Raw genomic sequence first — 13,152 nt, 5'->3', positions numbered from 1 at the left:
CAAGTTATTATAATTCTCAATCCCAGTCATTCATTCCAGTGTAAACCTACAATACAACTTTATTATCCATAGTTTGAGTGAAGAATGGAAATGTTTTCTGCTCTCTTGATTTCTCAACCCCCCACACATCACACAGACACACAGTTGAGAGGAGCACAGGGTCAAGATGCAGTGCAGTGCCTCTGGATGGAGAGCATGTTGTGGAGTTATGGGCCTTGCTCAAGGGCCTAACGGTAGGGGATTGTTGTTGGGAAATGAACCCAGCAGCTAAAGATAATGGTACAAACAGAGAAGAAAGGAATGGACTAACAAAAGAGCCCCGAAGCAGAGGAGACACTGCACATTTGAATGGATGCCAGACATTGCAGATGAATCCAGCTAGGGCCTAGAAATCCTCTGAGGCTTGGATGTGCTTCTGAGCCAGTGATGGCCTTCTTGGGCTGTGTCATATTCCACATCAGGAAGAGAACATGCCAACTGTCTCCTGGCAATGTAGCATCTCTTCCTGTCTGTAAACTGTTGTGTTTTCTTGCTACTGTGCCTTTCATATAATTCTCTCACCGCCTATACTAACAAGAACGCATCATCAGTAGTACCAAAACGATATTAAACCAAATGAAAAGGGAGTGAAAATGATTTGGTCAAAATGGCTGCCGTCTCCAGTAGTGTGTTCCTGTGCGTGGCCAGTGAGGTGTGGGGTCTGTTCCAATGTTCTGCTCCGCTCCCCCAGTGGCCAGGGTTAGACAGGGGTGACGCTGAGGTCCTCCGACAGGGAGAAGCCTGAGTCTCTGTCCCGGGTGGGTTTCTCAGGTTTGGTGTGCCTCCTCACATCCTCGTGTCCGTAGCTGGCGTGGCGCTTCAGTAGCAGTTTGGGCATACAGGAGGAGGCCGTGCCCAGGCCTGCCCCTGAGCAGGAGGAGGAAAAAGAGCCGCTGGGGGCACAGCTGGTGCTAGCACTGGTGCTGGGGCAGGGCTCTGGTCCTTTGGGCACCACCAGGGACAGGCTCTCCGCCTCGTAGCTCTGCTCGTCGTAGGCATAGTTGACGTTGCCACAGGGGAAGCTCTGCAGCTTAGCCAGGTCCACGGCCTGGCCCCCGCTGGCTCCTCCTGCTGGGCCCTTCCGGGAGGACACCAGGCTGAGGCTGGGTGCACCCTGGGGCTGGGGAGCAGAGAGGGTCTGGCAGGACGAGGGGGGGGATGAGGAGCACAGGCTGCTGGGGGCAGGGAGGCCGCTGCTGCCATCGCACCCAGAGTCGGTGCACTCGGAGGTAGGGGTAGCTGCCTGGAGGGCGGAGGAGCTGCTGGACAGGGGCATGGACTGGGTATGAGACAGTGCTGTCTTCCCCCGACCAAAGCTCTCCAGAACCCAGGAGCCGTAGGTTGGGTTCCACAGGTTCTTGGTCTTGTTTTTGAGCCTCTGGCTGCCTGAGAAGGAGCTGTTCCTGGAGCAGGGCTGGTGGAGGGGCTCGGGTTGGAGCCAGGCCCCAGGGCAGGCCCCTGGAGCAGGGACAGGCTCGGCCCAGCAGGGCTCCAGGGCCTCGCGGTATGAGGCCACCTCCTGAGGCAGCTGCTGGGGCCTATGTAGCAGCAGACAGGGCTTGTGGGGTTGGGGCAGCGGGGTGGGACCAATACCCAGGCCCAGACCCAGACCCAGGCTGCTGAGCTGGGGAGAGACCTCCTGGGAGGCAGAGTGGGCCACCAGCAGAGGGGTCAGACTGCTTGAGGTGTCAGGGCAGATCACAGTGCTCAACTCCTCCTCCACTGTGGGGCCATACTCCACAGGCAGGGGCGTGTTGATCACATCAGGGTCCTGGGTGGAAGAGAGAGAGAGAACATAAATGGTAAATATGAATGGTGAGTGTTGTAAAGGAAATGCATCCCTGGCTGCCAGTGGGTCAGTACCTGAGTGCAGTAGTTGATCCTCTCCAGAATGGTGGAGAAATTGGGTCTGTGTTCAGGGCAGTGCTGCCAGCACTGTGTCATGATCCGGTAACTACAGAAGGGAGAGGGAGAAAAAAACTAAATATCATGGAGTTAAGTCTAAAACTGCATATTGGCCTTGCAACGACACTAAATGCATTATAAACTCCGCCAAGAGTTAACTCTGCATCAGCTCAATCTGATCTACTCACACAGGCCCTGGACAGCTCTTAGGGGGGTCCATCCTCCCCCCACTCGTCACAAACTCCAGAACCTCCTGGTTGGTCTTGCAGGGGTAAGGCATGTAGCCCAGAGAGAAAATCTCCCAGAGCAGTACTCCAAACGACCTGCAGAGGGAGAACAGAGCTCAGTTTAAAAAGTTGATAAGAGAAATCAGTTGCTGTCCCATTTACACTGGCTGTATGTACTTATACTAGTCATTCAACTTTGGATAAATCAACTTTGGATAAATCATGTAGAAGAGTAAATGGGTTACCAGGTGTCAGTCTTGCAGGTGAAGATGCCCTCCATGAAGGCCTCTGGCGGCATCCACTTGACGGGCAGCATGGCACGGCCACCCTTTCTGTAGTAGCTGGCCCTATGGAGGAGAATGAGTCATGGTTATCATCTCAAACTCTAGGTGTATAACTCAATGGGAATAGTACTCTTGAGTCTTCATCACTGCATGGAGTGAGACCAGACTGATCCTACAGATATGTTGAGATTTAAACTGGGAAAAACCCACAATGGAGAAAATAAACAGTTCATGTCATGAAGATCAAGAGGCTTGGTAGATGCTGAGCGTGGTATCGGGACAGATAGAACAGGTGGTTTAAGTGTACCTGTATATATCACGCGCCATTCCAAAGTCTCCTATCTTAGCCACTCTGTCTGGCCCAGGGCAGGTCAGCAAACAATTCCTAGCAGCTATGTCTCTGAAACACACAACAAACAACATTGAATACCTCTTTATGTAATATGAATACTGTATACAAAAAGGTAATGGTTTGGTTGTGGTAGGACATAGTAACCTGTGGATGAAGTGGTTCTCCTCCAGGTAGCGGCAGCCGAAGGCGATGTCTCTGGCCATGTGTAACAGCTCCAGCATGGTGAGGGAGGAGCTCTGACTCTGAAACAACACCACACATACAAAACCATTACTACTGGCATACACCTACACAGACCTACAGGGCTGTTGAACAGTTGAGGCAGTTGAGAGACACTCTGCCGCTGACTGTTTTAGGATGGTTCTGTCTAAGGGAGCTACTGACCATTTTAGGTCGGTTCTGTCTCAGGAAGCTACTGACCATTTTGGGTCTGTTCTGTCTCAGGAAGCTACTGACCGTTTTAGGTCGGTTCTGTCTCAGGAAGCTACTGACCATTTTGGGTCTGTTCTGTCTCAGGAAGCTACTGACCGTTTTGGGTCTGTTCTGTCTCAGGAAGCTACTCACCGTTTTGGGTCTGTTCTGTCTCAGGAAGCTCTTCATATCTCCTCCAGTCATCAGCTCAAGGAGGATGAAGCGGGGCAGGATCTGCAGACTCACCCCAATGCAGCGCACTATGTTCTGGTGACTGAACTTACTGTGGACACACAAGGACAGTGGTGGTGAATACACTACCTCAGGCTCGGAGAGTTGGTCAGACTGTAATGGCTTCAGGGTACACAGGATCCGGCACCATTCTGTTTTGGACTGTTTAGTTCCAGAACCTATTTGGCCGGATCCAGTACCTCTCTTGACAAAAAAAAACATCATGTGAAAAAGTAGATTTTCAGCCCGGACCTGATATTCTAAAAGTTGATTCGGGTTGGGCCGGCCCGGGTTTATGGTTTGCGCAACATTATGTTTGAGACCAACACGTGGCCGTGGCTGTGTGAGAAGCGCGCCTGTATCGCTCACAGAACTAGAATGAGATTAACTTTCTATGACCTCTCTCCCTCTCTCTGCTCTGATAGACATGAGCCTGCAACTCTCATCTCTCCAGCGTTGCACTTAATTTATGTCCTTATATAATCATCGCCGCGCGAAGGGTTCTGGAGGAGCTGCAGCATCCCTGATAAATTGAAATAAATTTGACAAAGTTATAGAATTACTGCTGTCTGTTCAGAAATAAATTAAATAATTCCGAATAGACTACTATACCACGAGAAGGCCCATAATTTAGCCACAGAGGATCAATAGCTTCTTTTAAAAAAGGCCAAGCTGTGGATTGTGTGTAGCCCAATAACAAGGCATAGCCTACAGTCGGGAATGCGCGGCAAATCTGTCAGTTGCAATCTGTCAATTGCATGAAATTAGTTTATTAAAAGGCCACATTTTCCCCGGACCCTAGGCTATTAAAAATGTTCCCCATATGTGCAACTTCTGTAAGTGCCTCTACTCTACTGCTCTATGCCACTACGCAAATGCAATGGAATTATATGCATGTATTAATGTGTCTGTGTTTACATCTGTATGTCTAGGGTTATTTCATGGCCAGGAAACACTCCGGGTCCCAATTTACCCCAAGCTGCTTATTATGTACTCTGTTGTGCCTGCTTTAGCCCGACAGCATCTGCTTGACAGATATGCTTTCTAATGCTTTCAGCAGAGCTCCATTTGGAGGTGAGATGGGGTTCTTCTGGCAAGCAGCTGCTGTCTCCTCGATAGCGATGAATTACCTGACTCACTATGATAAACAACAGCTGGGAAGCTGGTTACCAAAACAAGCAGCGAATGAGGAGAGTACACAAAACATGGCAGCAGACTAGCCTGCCGAGCGCTATGTGATGGAATGACAGTGTTTGGGTCTCGTCTGCCTGCCTCATGTTACGCTATGTTATGGTATGCATCCTTTGTGTGTGTGTGTGTGTGTGTGTGTGTGTGTGTGTGTGTGTGTGTGTGTGTGTGTGTGTGTGTGTGTGTGTGTGTGTGTGTGTGTGTGTGTGTGTGTGTGTGTGTGTGTGTGTGTGTGTGTGTGTGTGTGTGTGTGTGTGTGTGTGTGTGTGTGTGTGTGTGTGTGTGTGTGTGTGTGTGTGTGTGTGTGTGTGTGTGTGTGTGTGTGTGTAGTGCAGGAGGAAGTGGATGGGGCCCTGTGTGTTCCAGCCCAATGCACCTCATAATCAGGGCCTCCATCAGGAAATCCATCTCGTCCTGTTCGGAGCAGATCTCCGGAAGAGTCTGTGGAGCAGAAAGGTAACAATAGGCAGTCAGGCCAATCAGGTCCTATTCAGAGTAGAACACATGCACACACACACAGAGACAGAGAGAGAGAGAGAGAGAGAGAGAGAGAGAGAGAGAGAAGAAAGAGAGAGAGAGAGAGAGAGAGAGAGAGAGAGAGAGAGAGAGAGAGAGAGAGAGAGAGAGAGAGAGAGAGACAGAGACAGAGAGAGAGAGAGAGAGAGAGAGAGAGAGAGAGAGAGAGAGAGAGAGAGAGAGAGACAGAGAGAGAGAGAGAGAAGAGAGAGAGAGAGAAGAGAGAGAGAGAGAGAGAGAGAGAGAGAGAGAGAGAGAGAGAGAGAGAGAGAGAGAGAGAGAGAGAGAGAGACCCCATGGCATGCACTCATCAGCTGATTCACCTCAGGAACTACAGTTGATTTTTGGCGACTCCATTAACCACAATATTAGACTTAAAAATAATCATCCGGCGATCATGAACAATAATAATAATATGCCATTTAGCAGACACTTTTATCCAAAGCGACTTACAGTCATGCGTGCATACATTTTTTTTTGTGTATGGGTGGTCCCGGGGATCGAACCCACTACCTTGGCGTTACAAGCGCCGTGCTCTACCAGCTGAGCTACAGAGGACAACAACAAAAATGTAAGGTTTTGGTCCCATGTTTCATGAGCTGAAATAAAAAATCCCAGAAATGTTCCATACACACAAAAAGCTTATTACTCTCAAATGATGTGCACAAATTTGTTTACGTCAGTTAAAATCAAATAAAATTGTATTGGTCACATTCACATGCGGGTGTAGCGAAATGCTTGTGTTTCTAGCTCCAACAGTGCATGTGTATGTGACCAATAACATATGATTTGATTTGAACAGTGAGCATTTCTCCTTTACCAAGATAATCAATCCACCTGACAGGTGTGGCATATCAAGAAGTTGATTAAACAGCATGATCATTACACAGGTGCACCTTGTGCTGGGGACAATAAAAGGCCACTCTAAAATGTGCTGAGGAGTATTGTGCAGTTTTGTCACACGTCACAATGCCACAGATGTCTCTAGTTTTGAGGGAGCATGCAATTGGCATGTTGACTGCAGGAATGTCCAACAGAGCTGTTGTCAGAGAATTTAATGTTCATTTCTCTACGTCCTTTTAGAGAATTTGGCAGTACATCCAACCAGCCTCACAACTGCAGACCACGTGTAACCACACCAGCCCAGGACCTTCACATCCAGTCTGAGAAGGGGGAGTGCTGAGGAGTATTTATGTCAGTAATAAAGCCCTTTTGTGGGGAAAAACGAATTCTGATTGGCTGGGCCTGGCTCCCCAGTGGGTGGGCCTGTCTCCCAAGTGGGTGGGCCTATGCCCTCCCAGGCCCAACCATGGCTGCGCCCCTGCTCAGTCATGTGAAATCCATAGATGAGGGCCTAATGAATGTATTTAAACTCACTCACTGATTTCCTTCTATGAACTGTAACTCAGTAAAATCGTTGAAATTGTTGCATGTTGCGTTTATATTTTTGTTCAGTATACATTATTTACCAGGGGGCAGGGCTACCGACATGAAGGCTAATCTGAAGATGGTGCTGGTTGAGGCCAAAACTGTTGAGTGTAGATGGTATAGGGTTATTGTTATCCACGTCGGCACAAATGATGTTGGGATGAAACAGTCAGAGGTCACCAAGCGCAACATAGCTTCAGTGTGTAATTTAGCTAGAAATATGTGTTGGCATCGAATAATAGTCTCTGGCCCCCTCCCAGTTAGGGGGAGTGATGAGCTCTACAGCAGACTCACACAAATTAATCACTGGTTGAAAACTGTTTTCTGCCCCTCCCAAAAGATAGAATTTGTAGATAGCTGGCCCTCTTTCTGGGACTCACCCACAAACAGGACCAAGCCTGGCCTGCTGAGGAGTGACGGATTCAATCCTAGCTGGAGGGGTGCTCTCATCTTATCTATCAACATAGACATGGCTCTAACTCCTCTAGCTCAATGAGATATCTTAGTGGAGTCTCCCCCTAGCACAGTCAGTGTAGTCAGCTCAATTTTCCCCATTGAGACCGGGTCTGTGCCTCAATCTAGGTCTGGCAAAACTAAACGTGGCAGTGTTCGCCTTAGCAATCTCACTGGAATAAAGACTTCCTCCATTCCTGTCATTATTGAAAGAGATTGTGAAAATACCTCACATCTCAAAATAGGACTACTTAATGTTAGATCCCTCACTTCCAAGGCTGTCATAGTCAATGAACTAATCACTGATCATAAACATGATGTGATTGGCCTGACTGAACATGGCTCAAGCCTGATTAATTTACTGCGTTAAATGAGGCCTCTCCTTCTGGTTACCCTAGTGACTATATCCCTTACGCATCCCGCAAAGGCGGAGGTGTTGTTAATATTTATGACAGCAAATGTCAATTTACGCGGAAGAAAATGACTGCGTCTTAGTCTTTTGAGGTTCTAGTCATGAAATCTATGCAGCCTACTTAATTACTTTGTATAGCTACTGTTTACAGGCCTCCTGTGCCATATACAGAGTTCCTCACTGAGTTCCCTGAATTCCTATCGGACCTCATAGTCATGGCAGATAATAGTCCACAGACCCACTCCAAAAGGCTTTCGAAGCCATCATCGACTCAGTGGGTTTTGTCCAACATGTCTCGGGACCTACGCATTGCCACAATCATACCCTGGATCTAGTAGATATGGAATAGATATTGTGGATCTAAATGTTTTTCCTCATAATCCTTGACTATCGGATCACCATTTTATTCGCTTAGACCCCAACCAAGGATTATCAGGAGCTGCACTATAAATTCTCGGACAATGCTAAGATTCCTAGGTGCCCTTTCAGACTCCCTCCACCTACCCAAGGACGTCGGAGTACAAAAATCAGTTAACCACCTAACCTAGGATCTAAACTTAACTTTGCGTAATATCCTAGATCCAGTCGCACCACTGAAAACAAAAAACATTTGTCACAAGAAACTAGCTCCCTGGTATACAGAAAATACCTGAGCCCTGAAACAAGCTTCCAGAAAGTTGGAATGAAAATGGAGCTCCACCAAATTGGAAGTCTTCCTACTAGCTTGGAAAGACAGTACAGTGCAATATCGAAAAGCCCTCACTGCTGCTCGAACAGCCTACTTTTCAAACCTGATTTGAAGAAAATAAAAACAATTCCCCCAAAAAATTCTATTCTGACCAAAGCTAACTAAAAACCAACATTCCCCAAGTGAGGATGGCCTTCACTTCAGCAGTGAGGAATTCATGAACTTCTTTTTCGACGAAAATATCATGATCATTAGAAAGCAAATTGCAGACTCCTCTTTGAATATACGTATTTCTCCAAAACTCAGTTGTCTGCAGAGAACTGCCAGGACCTCGGATCAATGGAAACAGGTTATTTAATCATGTATTTCTCTACACATTCACGACAATAGTCATGGCCTCTAAACCTTCCAGCTGCCTACTGGATCCTATTCCAACTAAACTATTGAAAGAGCTACTTCCTGTGCTTAGCCCTCCTATGTTGAACATAATAAATGGCTCCCTATCCTTCGGATGTGTACCAAACTCACTAAATGTGGCAGTAATAAAGCATCTACCCCCCCCAAAAAAAAATATATCGGCCAATATCGAATCTCCCATTCCTCTCAAATTATTTTGAAAAAGCTGGTGCTCAGCAACTCACTGCCTTCCTGAAGACAAATAATGCTCCAGTCTGGTTTTAGACCCCATCATAATAGTGAGATTGCACTCGTGAAGGTGGTAAATTACCTTTGAATGGCGTCAGACCAAGGCTCTGCATCGGTTCTTGTCCTCAAGGTTCAGTTCTAGGACCACGATTGTTTTCACTATACAGTGCATTCGGAATGTATTCAGACCCCTTGACTTTATTCTAAAATTGGTTAAATATATAAAAATCCTCATCAATCTACACAAATCAAATCAAATCAAATTTGATTGGCCACATGCGCCGAATACAACAGGTGCAGACATTACAGTGAAATGCTTACTTACAGCCCTTAACCAACAGTGCATTATTTGTAATAAAAAAAGTAAAATAAAACAACAACAAAAAAGTGTTGAGAAAAAAAAGAGCAGAAGTAAAATAAAATAACAGTAGGGAGGCTATATATACAGGGGGGCACCGGCTAGTTGAGGTAGTTGAAGTAATATGTACATGTGGGTAGAGTTAAAGTGACTATGCATAAATAATTAACAGAGTAGCAGCAGCGTAAAAAGATAGGGTGGGGGGGCAGTGCAAATAGTCCGGGTAGCCATGATTAGCTGTTCAGGAGTCTTATGGCTTGGGGGTAGAAGCTGTTGAGAAGTCTGTTGGACCTAGACTTGGCACTCCGGTACTGCTTGCCGTGCGGTAGCAGAGAGAACAGTCTTTGACTAGGGTGGCTGGAGTCTTTGACAATTTTGAGGGCCTTCCTCTGACACCGCCTGGTATAGAGGTCCTGGATGGCAGGAAGCTTGGCCCCAGTGATGTACTGGGCCGTACGCACTACCCTCTGTAGTGTCTTGCGGTCGGAGGCCAAGCAGTTGCCATACCAGGCGGTGATGCAACCAGTCAGGATGCTCTCGATGGTGCAGCTGTAGAATTTTTTGAGGATCTGAGGACCCATGCCGAATCTTTTCAGTCTCCTGAGGGGGAATAGGCTTTGTCGTGCCCTCTTCACGACTGTCTTGGTGTGTTTGGACCATGATAGTTCGTTGGTGATGTGGACACCAAGGAACTTGAAGCTCTCAACCTGTTCCACTACAGCCCCGTCGATGAGAATGGGGGCGTGCTCAGTCCTCTTTTTTTCCTGTAGTCCACAATCATCTCCTTTGTCTTGGTCACATTGAGGGAGAGGTTGTTATCCTGGCACCAAACGGCCAGGTCTCTGACCTCCTCCCTATAGGCTGTCTCATCATTGTCGGTGATCAGGCCTACCACTGTTGTGTCGTCGGCAAACTTAATGATGGTGTTGGAGTCGTGCCTGGCCATGCAGTCATGGGTGAACAGGGAGTACAGGAGGGGACTGAGCACGCACCCCTGAGGGGCCCCCGTGTTGAGGATCAGTGTGGCAGATGTGTTGTTACCTACCCTTACCACCTGGGGGCGGCCCGTCAGGAAGTCCAGGATCCAGTTGCAGAGGGAGGTGTTTAGTCCCAGGATCCTTAGCTTAGTGATGAGCTTTGAGGGCACTATGGTGTTGAATGCTGAGCTGTAGTCAATGAATAGCATTCTCACGTAGGTGTTCCTCTTGTCCGGGTGGGAAAGGGCAGTGTGGAGTGCAATAGAGATTGCATAATCTGTGGATCTGTTGGGGCGGTATGCAAATTGGAGTGGGTCTAGGGTTTCTGGGATAATGGTGTTGATGTGAGCCATGACCAGCCTTTCAAAGCACTTCATGGCTACAGACGTCAGTGCTACGGGTCGGTAGTCATTTAGGCAGGTTATCTTAGTGTCCTTGGGCACGGGGACTATGGTGGTCTGCTTGAAACATGTTGGTATTACAGACTCAGTCAGGGACATGTTGAAAATGTCAGTGAAGACACTTGCCAGTTGGTCAACACATGCTCAGAGTACACGTCCTGGTAATCTGTCTGGCCCTGCGGCCTTGTGAATGTTGACCTGCTTAAAAGTCTTACTCACATTGGCTACGGAGAGCGTGATCACATAGTCATCCGGAACAGCTGGTGCTCTCATGCATGCTTCAGTGTTGCTTGCCTCGAAGCGAGCATAGAAGTGGTTTAGCTCGTCTGGTAGGCTTGTGTCACTGGGAAGCTCGCGGCTGTGCTTCCCTTTGTAGTCTGTAATAGTTTTCAAGCCCTGCCACATCCGATGAGCGTCAGAGCCGGTGTAGTACGATTCAATCTTAGTCCTGTATTGACTCTTTGCCTGTTTGATGGTTCGTCGGAGGGCATAGCGGGATTTCTTATAAGCGTCCGGGTTAGAGTCCCGCTCCTTGAAAGCGGCAGCTCTACCCTTTAGCTCAGTGCGGATGTTTCCTGTAATCCATGGCTTCTGGTTAGGGTATGTACGTACGGTCACTGTGGGGACGACATCATTGATGCACTTATTGATGAAGCCAGTGACTGATGTGGTGTACTCCTCAATGCTATCTGAAGAATCCCGGAACATGTTCCAGTCTGTGCTAGCAAAACAGTCCTGTAGCTTAGCATCTGCGTCATCTGACCACTTTTTTATTAACCGAGTCACTGGTGCTTCCTGCTTTAGTTTTTGCTTATAAGCAGGAATCAGGAGGATAGAGTTATGGTCAGATTTGCCAAATGGAGGGCGAGGGAGAGCTTTGTATGCGTCTCTGTGTGTGGAGTAAAGGTGGTCTAGAGTTTTTTTCCTCTGGTTGCACATTTAACATACTGGTAGATATGAGGTAGAACGGATTTAAAGTCCCCGGCCACTAGGAGCGCTGCCTCTGGATGAGTGTTTTCCTGTTGACTTATGGCCTTATACAGCTAATTCAGTGCAATCTTAATGCCAGCATTGGTTTGTGGTGGTAAATAGACGGCTATGAAAAATATAGATGAAAACTCTCTTGGTAAATAGTGTGGTCTACAGGTTATCATAAGATACTCTACCTCAGGCGAGCAAAACCTCCAGACTTCCTTAGTATTTGATTTTGTGCACCAGCTGTTGTTTACAAATATACACAGACCGCCACCCCTTGTCTTACCGGAGTCAGCCGTTCTATCCTGCCGATGTAGCGTATAGCCGCTAGCTGTATGTTATCCATGTCGTCATTCAGCCACGACTCGGTGAAACATAAGATATTACAGTTTTTAATGTCCTGTTGGTAGGATAACCGTAATCTTAGGTCATCCAATTTATTTTCCAATGATTGAAGATTGGCTAATAGGATTGATGGGAGCGGCAGTTTACTCGCTCGCCGTCGGATCCTTACAAGGCACCCCGACCTACGTCCACGATATCTCCGTCTCTTCCTCATGCGAATGAGGAATGTCTGTAGGATATCCTTCGCGGCCGCCTCGTTGAAGAAAAATTATTTGTCCAATACGAGGTGAGTAATCGCTGTCCTGATATCCAGAAGCTCTTTTTGGTTATAAGAGACGATGGCAGAAACATTATGTACAAAATAAATTACAAATAACGCGGAAAAACACACATAATAGTACAATTGGTTAGAGGGCTGTAAAACGGCAGCCATCTTCTCCGGCGCCATTCTATCCATTCTATCCACACAATACCCCATAATGCTATGAGACTCAAAATTGAGCTCAGGTGCATCCTGTTTCAATTGATCATCCTTGAGATGTTTCTACAACTTGATTGGAGTCCACCTTTGGTAAATTCAATTGACTGGACATGATTTGGAAAGGCACACACCTTTCAATATAAGGTGCCACAGTTGACAGTGCATGTCAGAGCAAAAAACAAGCAAACAAAGGAATTGTCCGCAGAGCTCCGAGACAGGATTGTGTCGAGACGCAGATCTGGGGAAGGGTACCAAAAAAGGTCTGCTGCATTGAAGGTCCCCAAGAACAAAGTGGTCTCCATCATTCTTAAATGGAAGAAGTTTGGAACCATCAAGACTCTTCCTAGAGCTGGCCGCCCGGCCAAACTGAGCAATCGGGGGAGAAGGGCCTTGGTCAGGGAGGTGACCAAGAACCCGATGGTCACTCTGACAGTGCTCCAGAGTTCCTCTGTGGAGATGGAAGAACCTTCCAGAAGGACAACCATCTCTGCAGCACTCCACCAATCAGGCCTTTATGGTAGAGTGGCCAGACGGAAGCCACTCCTCAGTAAAAGGCACATGACAGCCTGCATGGAGTTTGCCAAAAGGCACCTAAAGGACTCTCAGACCATGAGAAACAATATTCTCTGGTCTGATAAAACCAAGATTGAACTCTTTGGCCTGAATGCCAAGCATCACGTCTGGAGGAAACCTGGCACCCTCCCTACGGTGAAGCATGATGGTGGCAGCATCATGCTGTGGGGATGTTTTTCAGCGGCAATGACTGGGAGACTTGTCAGGATTGAGGGAAAGATGAGCGGGGCAAAGTACAGAAAGATCCTTGATGAAAACCTGCT

At 47.4% G+C, this 13,152-nt stretch overlaps 1 protein-coding gene across 1 annotated transcript in view; it reads right to left on the bottom strand.

Annotated features, from left to right (window-relative positions):
* Window positions 1-732: 732 nt before the first annotated feature.
* LOC311102470 (tyrosine-protein kinase receptor-like) overlaps window positions 733-13,152 on the bottom strand; it is a 76,340-nt gene continuing 63,920 nt past the window's right edge. The window contains exons 22-29 of the mRNA XM_084143827.1: window positions 5,014-5,078; window positions 3,372-3,501; window positions 2,952-3,049; window positions 2,763-2,855; window positions 2,417-2,518; window positions 2,133-2,267; window positions 1,903-1,993; window positions 733-1,810 (exon numbers count right to left, since the gene is read on the bottom strand). Of these exons, the coding sequence (XP_083999953.1) occupies window positions 740-1,810; window positions 1,903-1,993; window positions 2,133-2,267; window positions 2,417-2,518; window positions 2,763-2,855; window positions 2,952-3,049; window positions 3,372-3,501; window positions 5,014-5,078 (1,785 nt within the window). The 3' untranslated portion in view covers window positions 733-739. The remainder of the gene's footprint in view (window positions 1,811-1,902; window positions 1,994-2,132; window positions 2,268-2,416; window positions 2,519-2,762; window positions 2,856-2,951; window positions 3,050-3,371; window positions 3,502-5,013; window positions 5,079-13,152) is intronic.

This window comes from Coregonus lavaretus (genome assembly GCF_964263955.1).
Source record: "Coregonus lavaretus genome assembly, chromosome: 27".
NCBI classification, from domain to species: domain Eukaryota; kingdom Metazoa; phylum Chordata; class Actinopteri; order Salmoniformes; family Salmonidae; genus Coregonus; species Coregonus lavaretus.
Note: the sequence above shows the minus strand (reverse complement) of the source record. Positions and strands in the feature narration are given on the sequence as shown.